This window comes from Polypterus senegalus, chromosome 1, assembly GCF_016835505.1.
Source record: "Polypterus senegalus isolate Bchr_013 chromosome 1, ASM1683550v1, whole genome shotgun sequence".
NCBI lineage: Eukaryota > Metazoa > Chordata > Cladistia > Polypteriformes > Polypteridae > Polypterus > Polypterus senegalus.
In genome coordinates, this window is record NC_053154.1 from 286,004,215 (window position 1) to 286,018,430 (window position 14,216).

The 14,216-nt window shown below is 37.3% G+C and overlaps 1 protein-coding gene across 1 annotated transcript; it reads right to left on the reverse strand.

Annotated features, from left to right (window-relative positions):
* Positions 1 to 11,792: 11,792 nt before the first annotated feature.
* LOC120519285 (gamma-crystallin S-1-like) lies at positions 11,793 to 12,894 on the reverse strand. The gene is made up of 3 exons (XM_039742421.1): positions 12,886 to 12,894; positions 12,223 to 12,465; positions 11,793 to 12,071 (listed from the first exon to the last, which is right to left on the reverse strand). The coding sequence occupies exons 1-3, from the start codon at positions 12,892 to 12,894 to the stop codon at positions 11,793 to 11,795; spliced, it is 531 nt and encodes a 176-aa protein (XP_039598355.1).
* Positions 12,895 to 14,216: the final 1,322 nt, after the last annotated feature.

The following is a 14,216-nucleotide window of genomic DNA, read 5'->3' on the forward strand; positions in this document are numbered from 1 at the left end:
TGTGAGAAGGAAAGGTGATGCCAGCCCTCCCAGCAGCACTGCCTCTGTAGGAAAGGTAATTGAGACTGTAAACAAATATATCGTCTTTCTTCCTATACAGAGCTTGTCAACACCAACCTCAGCCACATGAATCGCCTTGTGCAGCAGTAACAAGCTCGAGGCTTTCTCTTTTTGACTCCTCAGATGTAATTGTCAGCTGTAAACCTGAACCACTCTACTGATTCTACTGTCTATGTGAAAGAGTTTAAAATTCTGCTTTGCACTTTGGCTAAATCATCTCTTATTACACACTCAAGCTACAGATAAAGGCAGTGCTGAAAGCCATCTTCCAATGCCTGAAAAACAGACAAGAGCTGGCTGTGCTGTTTGTGTGTGTATGTGCGCGTCTGTTTTGCGCTGTGGACATGTTTTCTAAAGCTACTTGGAGTCATTAAAAGTTGCTGCAGTGGTGTACATATCATTTTTAAGTGTATTTTGGTGGCATATTTTCCGATTTGCAAGCCTCATCCTCATGGAACAGTCTTCTTTTTAAAATATTTTTTATAAGCTGTAGTATATGATTTTTTGGACTTTTTTGAATTATATTTGTATACAAAATGAACAGTTACTAATACTACATTTGTTTTTCTTTTTTTAATTTTTATTTTAGTAATTTTAATTAAAAGCAAATAACAATCCATACAATCAAATCAAACTTAACAAACCAATATTTAACCCCGACCCAAAAGAAATAGAGGAGAGTCAACCATCAAAGCAAATCTTTAGAAGCAGCAAGGAAGGAAATGTATCCTTTTTCCCTGATATAGGAACTTATTCTAAAATGTTATTGAATAGATCCTGACATAATTTTAAAAAGTTTTGAAAAGGTTATCTGAGTGAGAATTTGATTTTTTCCCAATTTCAAATAGTATAGGACATCAGTTACCCACTGGGTGGTGGTTTGGGATTCTCCCAGTTAAGCAACATAAGTCTACATGCTAGTAGTGAGTTAAAGGCAGTTACAGTTTGTTTGTCCTTCCCCACTTTAAGCCTGTCTGGGAGTCCACCAAACACAGCTGTTAATGGGTTCAAAGTGACAGTGATTGCAAGGCTGTCTGATTGGCATTCAAAGACGTTTATCCAAAATGATGTTAATTGGTGCATGCCCAGAACATGTGGCCTAGTGAGGCTGGAGATCGATTGCAACATTCACACATTAAATCTTGCCCTGGAAACATTGTGGATTGTTTTAATTGAGATAAATGCCCCTCTACAGAAGATTTTAAGTTGAATAATTGAGTGCTTTACAAATATCGAGTGAAAGAATATTCTGTGCATGGCTGCCTTCCACTCCTTTGCTGAAATGTTAAGTGAAAGATCCTGTCCCCATTGTGCCCTTGGATCTTTGAAAGGAATTAACTTTTACTGTTTTTATAAATTGTGGAGATGCTATCTGAGTCTTCAAGACTGATCAATATTTCATCTGGAATGAAAAAAGATGGAAGATAAGGAAAATTGGCCAGGTTCTTTTTTCTAGCTTTGAAAGTAGTGGAAAAATCTGTGTTGATGAGAAGTTGTAACGATTTTTTTCCGCTACACTTCACTAAATTTAATTAATGATTGCAGGTCAACCTCAAACTGCCTTCAACCCCTTCCCACAACGCCGAAAGGTGATTTATAATAATAAAAATGATATTAACTAACCCACACAGAGAAAAAATGCAAAAACAAAAAACTATAATTAATACACTTTTACAACACCCCCTATATAGACAATGAACACAAATTATAAAATTATATTTCCAAGAACTTTCCCCTCCGTACTTTTGATTTAGTCTTTTTTTCCCGTTTTACTATTTCTCCATAGTCCAGTTCATTAGACATGCCAATCCCAGAATAAAAAGATTTACGGCTCACACTGCTTTCAATCCCTTTCCCGGTAACCTCAGCGTATCTGGAATCTTCAAGGTGGCCACCCCAGACTGCAGTTGACTTGTGGTGCTCCCCGAAAATAATCTTTCTCCTGGACTTACAATGGTCATGTCCTTTCCTGCTTTGCCATAAAACTCAGGCTGTCTTTTCTTTCTCCAGTATCTCCGGTCGCCACTTCAAGCACAGTGCCCGATAGTGGTAAGTGAGGTCCCGGATTGATTGATTGACTGGGCTGTTGCACCATGGATAGGAGTTTATTCTCCAGTTCGGGCTGGTAATCCTCCAGCAAAAATGCTTCAAGGAATGCTGTTTTAAAGCTGCTCCAATCGCCGATCGTCTGTTTACTAGCCTGCCACCAGCTCTTTGCGGGTCCCTTTAATGCTGCGTTAATCACCCCCAACAGTTCCTCTTTACTCAGGGGAGTTACAGACAGAAATGTTTCAGCTTGTTCAACAAAATTGGTTATGTCCTCTGTAGTATACGAATCGCCAAGCTTAGGAAACTCCACTCGAATCACTGGAGTGGAGGGGGGGCATGAAAGTAGAAAAACGACGAGACACCTCCCGCGGAGTCAAATGCGCTCAAACAGTATTAAATGATCGAAAACTGTTTCGTATTTCCCTACGGAGGTGCTCCTTCCACAGCTGATCTCGTCTTTCCAAACACTGCAGTATATCTCGTTCTAGTTCTATTCTCATGTCTTCCACATATTCCTTCATTTGAAAATTAATTGCTCGTAGGATACAAAAACATTATCGATGTATACGTCTCTAAATGTTTTAATCCCAGACAATTTCCAAGCATTAAATGCTATGTATATTTGACTGGGTGGAAAATAGTGATTGTCATGTAGAGGTGCAACAGACAGGAGCTTCTCTGTCTTAAAACACTTCCTACATTGGTTCCATATTCTGAGTGAATGATGGGCATTTGGATTATTAGTGTACTCATGATATTTTGCATTTACTGGGGCACAGAGCAGGGGATATAAAGAAGTACAGGAAGATTTTAATTCTATTACAGACCATCCTTGTGAATATTCATTAATCTGTGTCGATATCCAGGTCTTTATATTTGCCACAGAGTAATGAAATTGAAAGTTAGGTAGTGCCATGCCTCCTCCTGCTTTCTGTTTTTGTAGAGTCACCCTTTGGATGTGTGGATGTTTTGAATTCCAAATAAATGAGGTTATGATTGAATCTAATTTTTAAAAAAAAATTCATTAAGGTATACTGAGATGTTTTGAAATAGACAAACAAGTTTGAGAGGGATGTTCATCTTAGTAGTGTTGATTATCCCTGCTAATGTGAGATGGAGGGTGGACCATCTATTCTCATCTTGTTTAATTGCTTCCATGCAGACAGCAACATTTTGTGGAAAAATAGCTTATATTTACTTGTGATATTTACCCCTAGAACTGATCTGCTAAGATAAATAGGAAGATATCCAGTCTAGTGTGCTAGAGAGTTCACTGGAAAAGCACACTTTTTTTAAAATGATTTTGAGTCCAGATATTTTTTGAACATCTGCCAATGCTTTTAGAACTGCTCACATGGAATTTTGTGGGTCAGATTGTCAAGCTTGGGTCACAAAGTTGCACAGCAGAGTGCAGAAGGTTTTCCAATTAGTAAAAACTTTATGGCTGTTTAGGCAGATCCTCGCAAGGAACAGCTTTCAAACTTGACACATTGGCCCCAAAAGAACACAAAGTCTTCTTCATCAACGAGTTACAGTGGCTCGGAAGCAGTGGCCAGAGCAGAGGGAGTCTGGGGAAAGAGAGAGCAGGAGAGTGAGACACAGGGCGGCCATTGCTCAGTCTTTTAACTGTGGGAAGCCCCTCATGGCAAGCCAGCATGCCTGCAGCTGATCCCACAAAGAGGAGCTGAAGAGTACATTTATTTCCCATTGAAAAACTGTTTAAGATGGGGTTTCTAAAGGGTGGCCGCATCCCCCTACATCAGTGATCACAAGATATGTACAGTACCATATCTTCAGCATATAGTGATATTTTCTGTTCAAGTCCTTCTTTGAAAATCCACTTTATCACTGATGCATTTCAAAAGTAATGAGCCAATGGCTTAATGGTGATTGTAAAGAGCAAAAGTGATAGGGGACATCCTTGTCAAGTACCACATTCTAGTTTGAAGTAGTCTGAAATAATGTTTACACAAACTGTGACTTCTGGACTAGCATGCGGTAGTTTGATCCTTGCACATATGTGTGGGCCAAATCCAAATTTGTGCAATGTGGTGAATAGGTAGTCCCATTCAACTATATTAGATGCTTTTTCTGCATCCAAAGATAGTAAGGTCTTTGGGGTGTTAGATTTAATGGCTGAATTTATTATATTAAGCAAATATCAATGATTAGAAACTAAGTGTTTGCCTTTAATCTGGTTTCATGTTGTTATATTACAGAAGGAAGCACTTCCTCAATCCTTCTGTCAACATTCAGGAGTGAGACTGGTCTGTATATGATGCACATTGTAGTAAGTCCTTATTTTTTTTAGAAAAGACGAAAATGAATGCTTGGTAAAATGTTTCAGGTAGAATTTTGTTGTCTTTAGCTTCTATAAACTTTGCTAACAATAGTGGAGCTGACTTATTTGAATTTTTTTTTTTGTTTTTTATAAGGACGGAAGGACGGCTGCTTTCCCACTCTGAAGTGAGTTTATTGCGCCTACACATTTGTTCTTCTGTCTTGTGAAACATGCTTTCTGTTTGACATGAGGTTGCCAAGGATAGAAAATGGAAAAGGGCAGATGGAATTTAAGTCAACAAACCTGGTACTGTCCATAGTTTAGAAGAGCCCCTCCAAGTGCCATTTTTAAAAATAAGAGACCCTTCTGGTTATGCCTGCCTTAGCAACCCCTTGGCACTCTCTAGAAATCTGTTACACTGAGGAAAATCTGTAGATTCCTCTCTTTAACAAATTGCGCATATGACTGATTGCTGTTTTGTTGTAATGGATTGTAAAGAAAATGGCAAGACATTAAATAGCTGAACTAATTAGAGAAGTCATAAATAGATCATCTTTTTTCTTACTGAGCAGTTGCAGATTTTTCACAAAGCAAGCCTTAGACCACCATTCTGTCATCTGGTGATGGCAGCTTTTCTATGAGTTTCAGACAATTTTTATACAAAAAACATTTAAAGCAAGAGAAGTATGGTGGAAGTCCAAATGCCAGTGGTTTCACAGATTACTGCATCCTGGACTAGGGGGAGAGTCACAGGAAATGATTATCGTAAAAAATTTCAGTGAGTATTTTTATTTCTGTGAAGTGTATGGCTGTAAGAAGATGTCATTTAATTTAATGGATGGGTAAGTAAATGTTTAAACCAGATTTTTATGTTTCTTTTTATCAAAAAGAATCAGTTATTGAAACTAAAGCATGTCACCTTTTTTCTTGTATACTGTTATTTCTTTAGCTGCTGCTTTCACGCCTTGTTCACTTACCAATGGCTATTTTAAAACTCACACTGGAGCAGCAGGCTGATTTTTTGCAGGTCACACTAAATTCAAGAAAGACTTCAACTGAAAACCATGGTTTAAATGAGGCATGCAAAGAAAGGCAGCTCAGCCACAAACTATATACTTTAGTTACAGGGCCCCTAAACTTTGGAATGGTCTGCCTGCTTCTATAAGTGATGCCCCTTTGGTCTCAGCATTTAAATCCCGGCTGAAGACTCACTACTTCAGTTTAGCACACCCTGACTAGAGCTGCTGATTAACTGTACAGACTGCATCTCTGTTGTTAGTCATTAGCACTAAAACATAAGTAACATGATAGTTCTAATTTGTTACTAACCCTCACCTATTCTGTTTCTGTTCTCGGTACTCAAATGTAGCACTTGGTGCCTCAGCCCACCTCCCAAGTTGTTTTGCCTGCCTAAGGTAAAGTCATCCCTGATGGAGGATTGCAGGAATCATGGGAAAGAGAGGTCCTTTCATCAGATTAGCACTATTTCAGCTGTGGAATTGTCAAATGGTGGAGGCAGCTTGATAGATGAAGTCTCCAGGACTCTAAACAAATCAAAATCATATTATGTGATATCAACTACTGTTAAGTTCTTATACTGTATTGAGGATTTGTTCTGTTCTGTGTATTGTATTGTATTGACCCTCTTCTTTTTTAAAACCCACTGCACGCCCAACCTACCTGGAAAGGGGTCTCTCTTAGAACTGTCTTTACCAAGGTTTCTTCCATTTTTTCCCTACAAGGGTTTTTTAGGGAGTTTTTTCTTGTCTTCTTAGATAGTCAAGGCTGGGGGGCTGTCAAGAGGCAGGGCCTGTTAAAGCCCATTGCGGCGCTTCTTGTGTGATTTTGGGTTATACAAAAAATAAATTGTATTGTATTGTATTGTATACAAGCAGGCTTTGTGGCCTGCACAGACCAAAATTAACCAAGACTGAAACTTTAAAAGGGAGAGGGTAACTTTATGTAAACTCTGACTCAAAAATCACAAGACACGGTTCTTTTATAGTTAAGGAGTTTATGTGTGAGAAAAATTCACATACAGAAGCAAAAGCTAAAAAAAAGGTAAGCAAAAGGTGGTATGAAAAGGAACTCTAAAAGGAACAATGCCAAATCTGTCAACCAAGAAAAAAATCTTTAAATTCAGAGCAGAGAGTCAAAAACCAGAAAATCTAAATATGATCATACAGAAAACAGGAATGCAAAGATTATCTGAAGAAATGACGCCTCTGCACAGGTATTGATGAGCTTAAATAGGGTCATGATGGAGCCGTACCTACAGTGTCAGGGCATGTGAAGGACAAAGTGGAATAACTAACAGAATTAACCAATTTGAAATACATAATTATTACATAAAAATACAGTAAATACTACAAATTCACACTTATTAAAGAATAATAAAATACAAAAAGAAAAATGTAATCTAATTGTACTTCCGGGTGGGGCTGAAGATTCGTCCACCCGTGCTACTGACTCCATGCAGCTCCCCCTAGCGGCCATCCGAGCTCCCAACCAGGCTGTGGAGGACTCCATCTCCCGTGGAGCCATGCGATAGGCTGGGGGATCACCGTCCGCCAGGAGGCTGCCACCAACCGTCCCCGGAAAGGTATTGAGCTGCCCATGGTAGCTCCCCCAGAACACATGCAGCATGGGCGCCCCTGCTGGGCATGGGACCCGGCTGTCCACCACAACCGTAACAATTGTAGATTATCTCCCATTCCTCATAGTTCGGTATTATCTGTAGACTGAATAAGTTTATATATTCTTTTCCAGATCGATTGTTTATGTTAAAAAGAGCAGTGGCCCCAGCTTTGATCACTGACAGACAAGACCGATTAACATCACCTAATTCTAAAAAAGTTCCCTTCACCAAAACTCTTTGTTCCTGTTGTTTAAGCCAATACAAACAGCATTGCAGTAATTTCTCCCTTACTTATGTTGTGGATAAAAATGCAATCGTATGTCTCCTTAGAGTTACTGGTTACAATCGAAAAATACCTGAAACCAGATAATCTGCCTCATTCTTGTAGATTGCAGTTATTTAGTTGAAAAGTGGAATATGAAAACTTCTTCTTTCAGAGTAAATTCATACATGAGCAGCACCCTGTTCTCTACTTTTTATTTGGAGCTGTCTCTGTTAAATTCAGGGTGTGATTGTGTAATTTATTTATTTTTATCTTTGTCTCCTTATATATGTGCACACTCACTTCGCGCCTCAATGGATCGTGACACCCACTGCATCCTTCCCTGCACTATTAGCTCCAAATATGTCGTTATTCATTACCGAGAAGGCATGAGAGGCCCAAGGAGGATGACAACATAAAAAAGATTCATTCATAACTGTGAGACTTGACAGTCAAAGTATGTGGTGGTATAGTCAGGTTAAGCAAAATAAGTAGTAAACTGGAAGTGAGCAATGGCAAAACAAAACAAGTTTTTCTGCCCAAAAGTCTAAGCAAGCTTAAAGAGAACAACACAAAAAGCTTGTAAATTGACAAATTGAAAAAAAAAATCAAGAAACTTAGAAAACCAGAAGAAACAGAATTTCATCAACAAATACTAACTGATGGATGTCTCTTAAGAAATAAGAAATCGATTAAGCTGGCAGCAACCTCAGGTGACAGCTGAACAACTGCAATCAGTTAATAATGGCGTGTTGTAGGAAAAGAAACATGTCTGAGGGTGAGACATGACATGTAGTGAATTAATTACCTTCTTTTATCTAAGCACAATTAATTGTTTCAGTCTGTTAAGACAGTTAATTGCTTTGTCAATGTTCCCATTTCCCATGGAAACCTTTAAATTAGAGACTTCGTTCTTTTCCATTGATTGCTTGCTTGCTTACTTGATTAGTTCAATTTATTGATTAATGGACTGAGTGAGTGAGTGATTGTGCAGATTTAGAAATAAGTATATCTGCTGTCTTAAAAAGGAAATATTATCTTCTGTCTAATAATTACCCCGGTTTAAAAATATTAGAAAATCAAGAAATTGCTACTTATGATAAAGAAATCATACTGAGCTAGAAACAGAACTGTGAATAAAAAGTGACCCTCAGATTGGGCATATATTCTCAATGCCAATGTTAATTTATTTATGGAGCACATTTAAAACAACATCAATAATGCTGTAGCCAAAGTGCTTTAAATTTAAATACAATACAATAAACATAAATAAAATAAATAGAACATAATACAATTAAACACAATATAACCAGCAGTAAATTGAAAACAAACAAATGACTAAGAGGAGGGAACCATCAGTATCACTGAATATCATGGAAAGCTAGAGAATAGCAATGCGCCTTCAATCTCATTTTAAACAGTTCAATTGAAGGTGACCCCTTAATGTAATGAGTTAAAGAGTTCCACAGACGAGGTGCAGCAGCTGCAAATGCCCTGTGCCCCTTAGTTTTGAACTTAGTATGAGGGACCACAAGAGACAACTGACCAGTAGATCTAAGCTCTCTGGATGGCTGGTGTATAATACACAATTCAGATAAATAGGCGAGAGTAGACCAATGAAGTGATGTAAAAACCAGCAGCAGCATTTTAAAATCAATTCTAAAGCTGCATGGCAGCCAGTGTCAAGAGGCTAAAGTTGGAGATACAGAGGCAAACTTTTTTGTCCCAACCAAAAAACGAGTGGTAGCATTCCAAACTAACTGCATCCTGCCTATCAGCGATTTACCAATCCCAGAATAAAATGAGTTACATTAATAAAGCTGAGAAAAGGCTAAAAAATGCTAGAGATAAAAAAGGCTTAACCTTGACTAAAAGACAAAGGTGGATGAAGCAATTCTTGGCCACAGAATTAATCTGTTTCTCAAAAGAGAGGTTATTGTCAAAAATAACTCCAAGATTCCAACCTTGAAGTTTGTAAAAGTCCACGAAAAAGCCAAAAAGTTCAAAACCAATTTAAGCTTTGACTGCAGGACCAGCTATTAGCAGTTCCAATTTATTTTGATTTAGATCGAGGATCCAGGATCTTAGTTCTACAATTGTGCAGCCGATTCACTGCAGAATTACAAACAGGAATAAAAAACTGCATGTCATCAGCATAACACTGAAATGAAATGTTAAGAATATTGCTCTGTTCAGACAACATGGAGATGGACAACTAGATGCAAAGATTACCCACAGGGTGCGGTGTGTGGATTGAACAATTGGAAGAAGGTGTCAGGCATACTGTGTGATCAAAGAGTTAAGGTGAAGGGTAAAGGTGAGATTTTTAAGACAGTGGGAAGATCACTTGGAGTTGAGACATGAGCAGCAAAGGGAGCGCAGGAGAAGAAGTTACATGTGGCAGAAATGAGAATGTTGAGGTGAATGTGTGAAGTTACAAAAAAGGACAGAATAAGAAATAAGATATTCAGAGGCACAACAAAAGTGGGAGAGAAGCCTGAAGCCTAAAGCCTGCGCCACCACCACCTACTCAAAGCTTCATGATGCTCAAACAATGATGGACGGATTAAAAGGCAGAAGTCTGCGTGACCATTATCATCAAGCCCTTCCGTGAGAATCCTAAATCCAAAGAGGACTGTTTCATTTATGTTAGGTAGAATGCCCAGAGGGTACTGGGCGGTCTCATGGTCTGCAATCCCTACAGATTTTATTTTTTCTCCAGCCTTCTGGAGTTTTTTTGTTTTTTCTGTCCCCCCTGGCCATTGAACCTTACTCTTATTCGATGTTAATGTTGATTTATTTTGTTTTATAATTGTGTCTTTCATTTTTCTGTTCTTTAATATGTAAAGCACTTTGAGCTACTGTTTGTATTAAAATGTGCTATATAAATAAATGTTGTTGTTGTTGTTGTTGAACATGCTTAGTTATAGGTGGAGGACGTTTTCTAAAGTTCTAAGGTTGAAGTACAAGAGAGCAAAAAAGAAATCAAAGTCAGATAAATCTTAACACTAATAACTACTTGGTAAAGAAGCTAAATAACAATAGGAGAGTTGTTGTAAGGACAAAGGATAGGGGACACACCAGGTTTCACCATATTTATACCCGAAGATCTAGTCACGTCACAGATCCGAATCCCAAGAACTGGAACATGACGATACATGACCAAAATGAAGACAAATAACCAAAACGAGGACCTTTAAAATATGAACTAAGATAAAAACTAAGGTCTGAAATGAAAGCTCCTTGTTAAAAAAGAAAACATAACTAGACAAAAAAGGGACAAAAATTACATACACATACTGGAGATCTGAATACTTACGGAGTGAAAGTAACTAAAGTATTGAATTTTCTTGTAGCTGTTTTTGCATTTTGCCAAATACTGTCAAAATTGTAGGCAATGTATGTCTGATACAGGGAAATATTTATATATCAAAGGAAAAGGATTTTAAGGCCGCATGAACCCTTAACTATTTCCCTTTTCAACAACAGGAAAGAAGGTTAAGGATCAGAGAATAAACCCCTTAGTCTGTCTCTGCCTCCATCTCTAATTCCTCCTACTCTTCCAGCACCAGGACAATAGAAGAGCCTCAGCTGAACATCTCATGGTCAACTCTTACCCAGAAGACAAATCAGACGCTGCTGTATGACTAAGCTGTTGTTTCAACAAATGAATACCTGACATTTATCATTTTTTTTTTCCAAAAACCCAATCAAACGACTAATAAAATGGAGCTTTCCCTGTTGTATTTGCCTTTACGCTTGTTTCTTTCTGTTTATTTTATACCACTTACATCAATCTTGTACTATTTGGCCTGAGTAATTGGTCACACTGGCACTGAAATTAATTTTAATGGCCACCATCATTGACATAAGGAGCAACCGTTGCCAATAAACCAGAGACACATGACGGACGAAACACAAAGCAAACATAAAAAGAGACCAAGACATGACACACAGTAAATACCCATGGAGAACCGTAATTCTTAAGAAAAATCAATTTCTGAATTGCACAAATAACAGAGAAAATACAAACCACTGGTAGGAATGAGCTTTGGCCAAAGATGACACACTTCAGTGTAAAAAATAAAATAAAAAATAATTTTGAATGAGACCACTGAGTGAGGCGTCACACATGACAGTACTTTAGTTACGCTCATCGACATCATTTTGGCACGTGTTTTGTTTGTCTTGTTTTTATGTTTATTTCTTGTAGGTACAGTAAGTCACACTAAAATTAAAAACTCAATGGAACTTTTAAAATTTGTCTGTAAGTATTCCAAGCACCAGTTTTGAATAATACAAAATAAATATTGTGGAAAGCTCCCTTGCTGCTACTTCGTGGTCGTCTTTGCATATGATATCCATTTCCAGAAAGCTTAGCAATCCAATTAAAATTGTGAACAAGTTTCTGTAAACTTTAAAACAAAAACAAAAATCTCAATTGAGGCATTACAGTAGGGTTACATCAACTACTTTTATTTTTGTTACTTTGATGTTAGTCTCTACAGTAACTTCTCCCTCATGCGGCGGAAAGATCCAATGTTTGAGTTGTAACCTCCCCAGTCACTGAATCTTCTGTATTCGCCAGGCCTCAGGAAGTACTGTCTGCCCCTATAGTTTGGATGTTCATAGAAGATCCAATAACCTTCCGTGACATTGCAGGAGAAAATATCGTTGAAGCGGAAACGATCAAAGACATTTGGGCAGTCATCCATGAACTCCATCATTTGGCCTCCAAATTCAGGTCTTTCATAAATTCTCAGCCTGTAGGAGCCTCGGTACTGCAAATGTGAACAACAGTAGTCAGTATATACTGCTTTCCATTAGGGGTTTATTTGATAAATGTATGAGAGACGACAAAATACCCTTTATAGCAAACACTGCATTATTACAAGGTACAATAAATATAAGGAGAAAATGTTGTAGACTTACTGGTGAAATCATGCGGCAGGATCTGATGCAATCATTGTAACCCATCCAGTGCTGGAAGTCAGAATATTCTCCTCTGTGCAGAAAATACTGGTAGCCCATGTAGTTGGGTTTTTCATAGACCACCCAGTAGCCGCTGTCCACTCGAATGGAGTTGCAACGGCTGAAGTAGGAGTGCATATCGGCACAGTCACTGCTGCACTCATAACAGCGCCCCTGGAAGTTCCTATCTTCGTAGAAGATGATCTGCAAATAAGGGAGAAGAAATTAATGATGATATTTACATTTCTTATTTTGCTTTTTTTTACAAAATGCTCTAAGTATAACAACATTTATTTAGCTAGCTGTATCTTTTATTTGTTTCTTGGGGGAATTCAAAGCTTTAGGCTGTAAGCTATGAGTTGCTTATTGCTGACTTGCTTTCTAAGTATGTGCTTTATCTTCCATGATTTAATCTGAAACCAGTTTGATGTGAAATATGAATTGCAGTTTTCAGCAAATCTTGAGGGCCTTGAAGCATTACACTTCCTCTAATTTCTTTACTAATCTGTTGGTTGGAATTATTATTCCATACATATTTGTGCGTAAAATTAATTTTCAAAGATTTGTAAACCTTTTACAATTCACACAGTACAACAAATTCCTTAGTAATGTTCTTGGGCTCACCTTTCCCATGGTGTTGTGTTTGGCCGTTTCCCCTTCACACACTCAGTTCCAGCAAAGTACCTTATATATAGAAAATTGACAAACAGACCTTTTGCCAGGCAAGCACTCTGAAGAGCTCTGCCAGCAAAGAATATTCACTTTTACCCTTTCTGTAATAAAATGAGATACAATACTATACCACTCCCAGCTAAACACACAGAACTTTCTTGTCTGCTTTTCAAACAGTGAACAATGGACATTATCCACAAATGTAAAAATCAGCAATATATGAAAAAGGGAAGCCAACAGCACCTGGCTCTTAAAGCCATACAGTACATTGTGTTGTGGAAATGTTGCTGTATTACATGCTGTCTCTACTGTTGCACACTGCAGATTGGAAACAATGATGGTCAATATCATTATAAAGCAAAAAACAAATACTTTTTAAAAACCGCACTTATATTAAGTTAAAAAGTGTACTAAAAAGTAAAAAATAAGTCTCTCATACTTCACTCGTAAAATAAAAGGTGGGCGCTTTTGCTAACATTTTAAGAAGTGTTTTTTGAATGTTGATTGATGAAAAGCGCCCACGCTTTTATTTTACGAGTGAAGTATGAGAGACTTATTTTTTACTTTTTAGTAGACTTAATATGTGTGGTTTTAAAAAGTATTTTTTATATATATATATTATTTTCAACTTTAGTCTTGGGTTTGTTTTAGTATAATTTTGTAATCAATATTTTAACACTTCCTTTAATATTTCTATTCATTACTAGCACCATCTATTGGTGAAATCTTGAGCTATTCTTCATATGAAAATTTCATTTCTTAATTAACATGGATTAATTGATCAATTAGTGAAACTGATTATTGATTCATGTATTGTCATCAGAAGTGAGTAAGTGAGCAAGTCATTTGGACAATAGAAAGTGGGTTAAATATTGATTACAAGATTTGTACCAGACAACAAACAGGTAAAGTTAAAATAAGTGTGGTAAAATAATTATAATAACAATACAAACGTGTTTTCATTGGGACAATTTCTAGTGCTAAACACTTTGCCAACCAAATTAAAGAGCAACTTAATCTGGTTAATTGATCTCATTGTATAGTTACTTGACTGATACATATTTGTAAAACTTTCATAAATATTTGAATTGCCATAGCTTTAAAATATTATGATTGGTTTTCTGTGGAGTTTGCACTCTTATTTGTAGTCAAATGCAGGCGATTAGCTCATTACAAATAGATTTCTTTACTAATGATAGTACTAGGGTGTTGTACCATGTTAGCCATTATGGATATAATTAGAAGCCAAGCAAAATGAAGGAAGCTGAAGTAAGTAGCAGGCA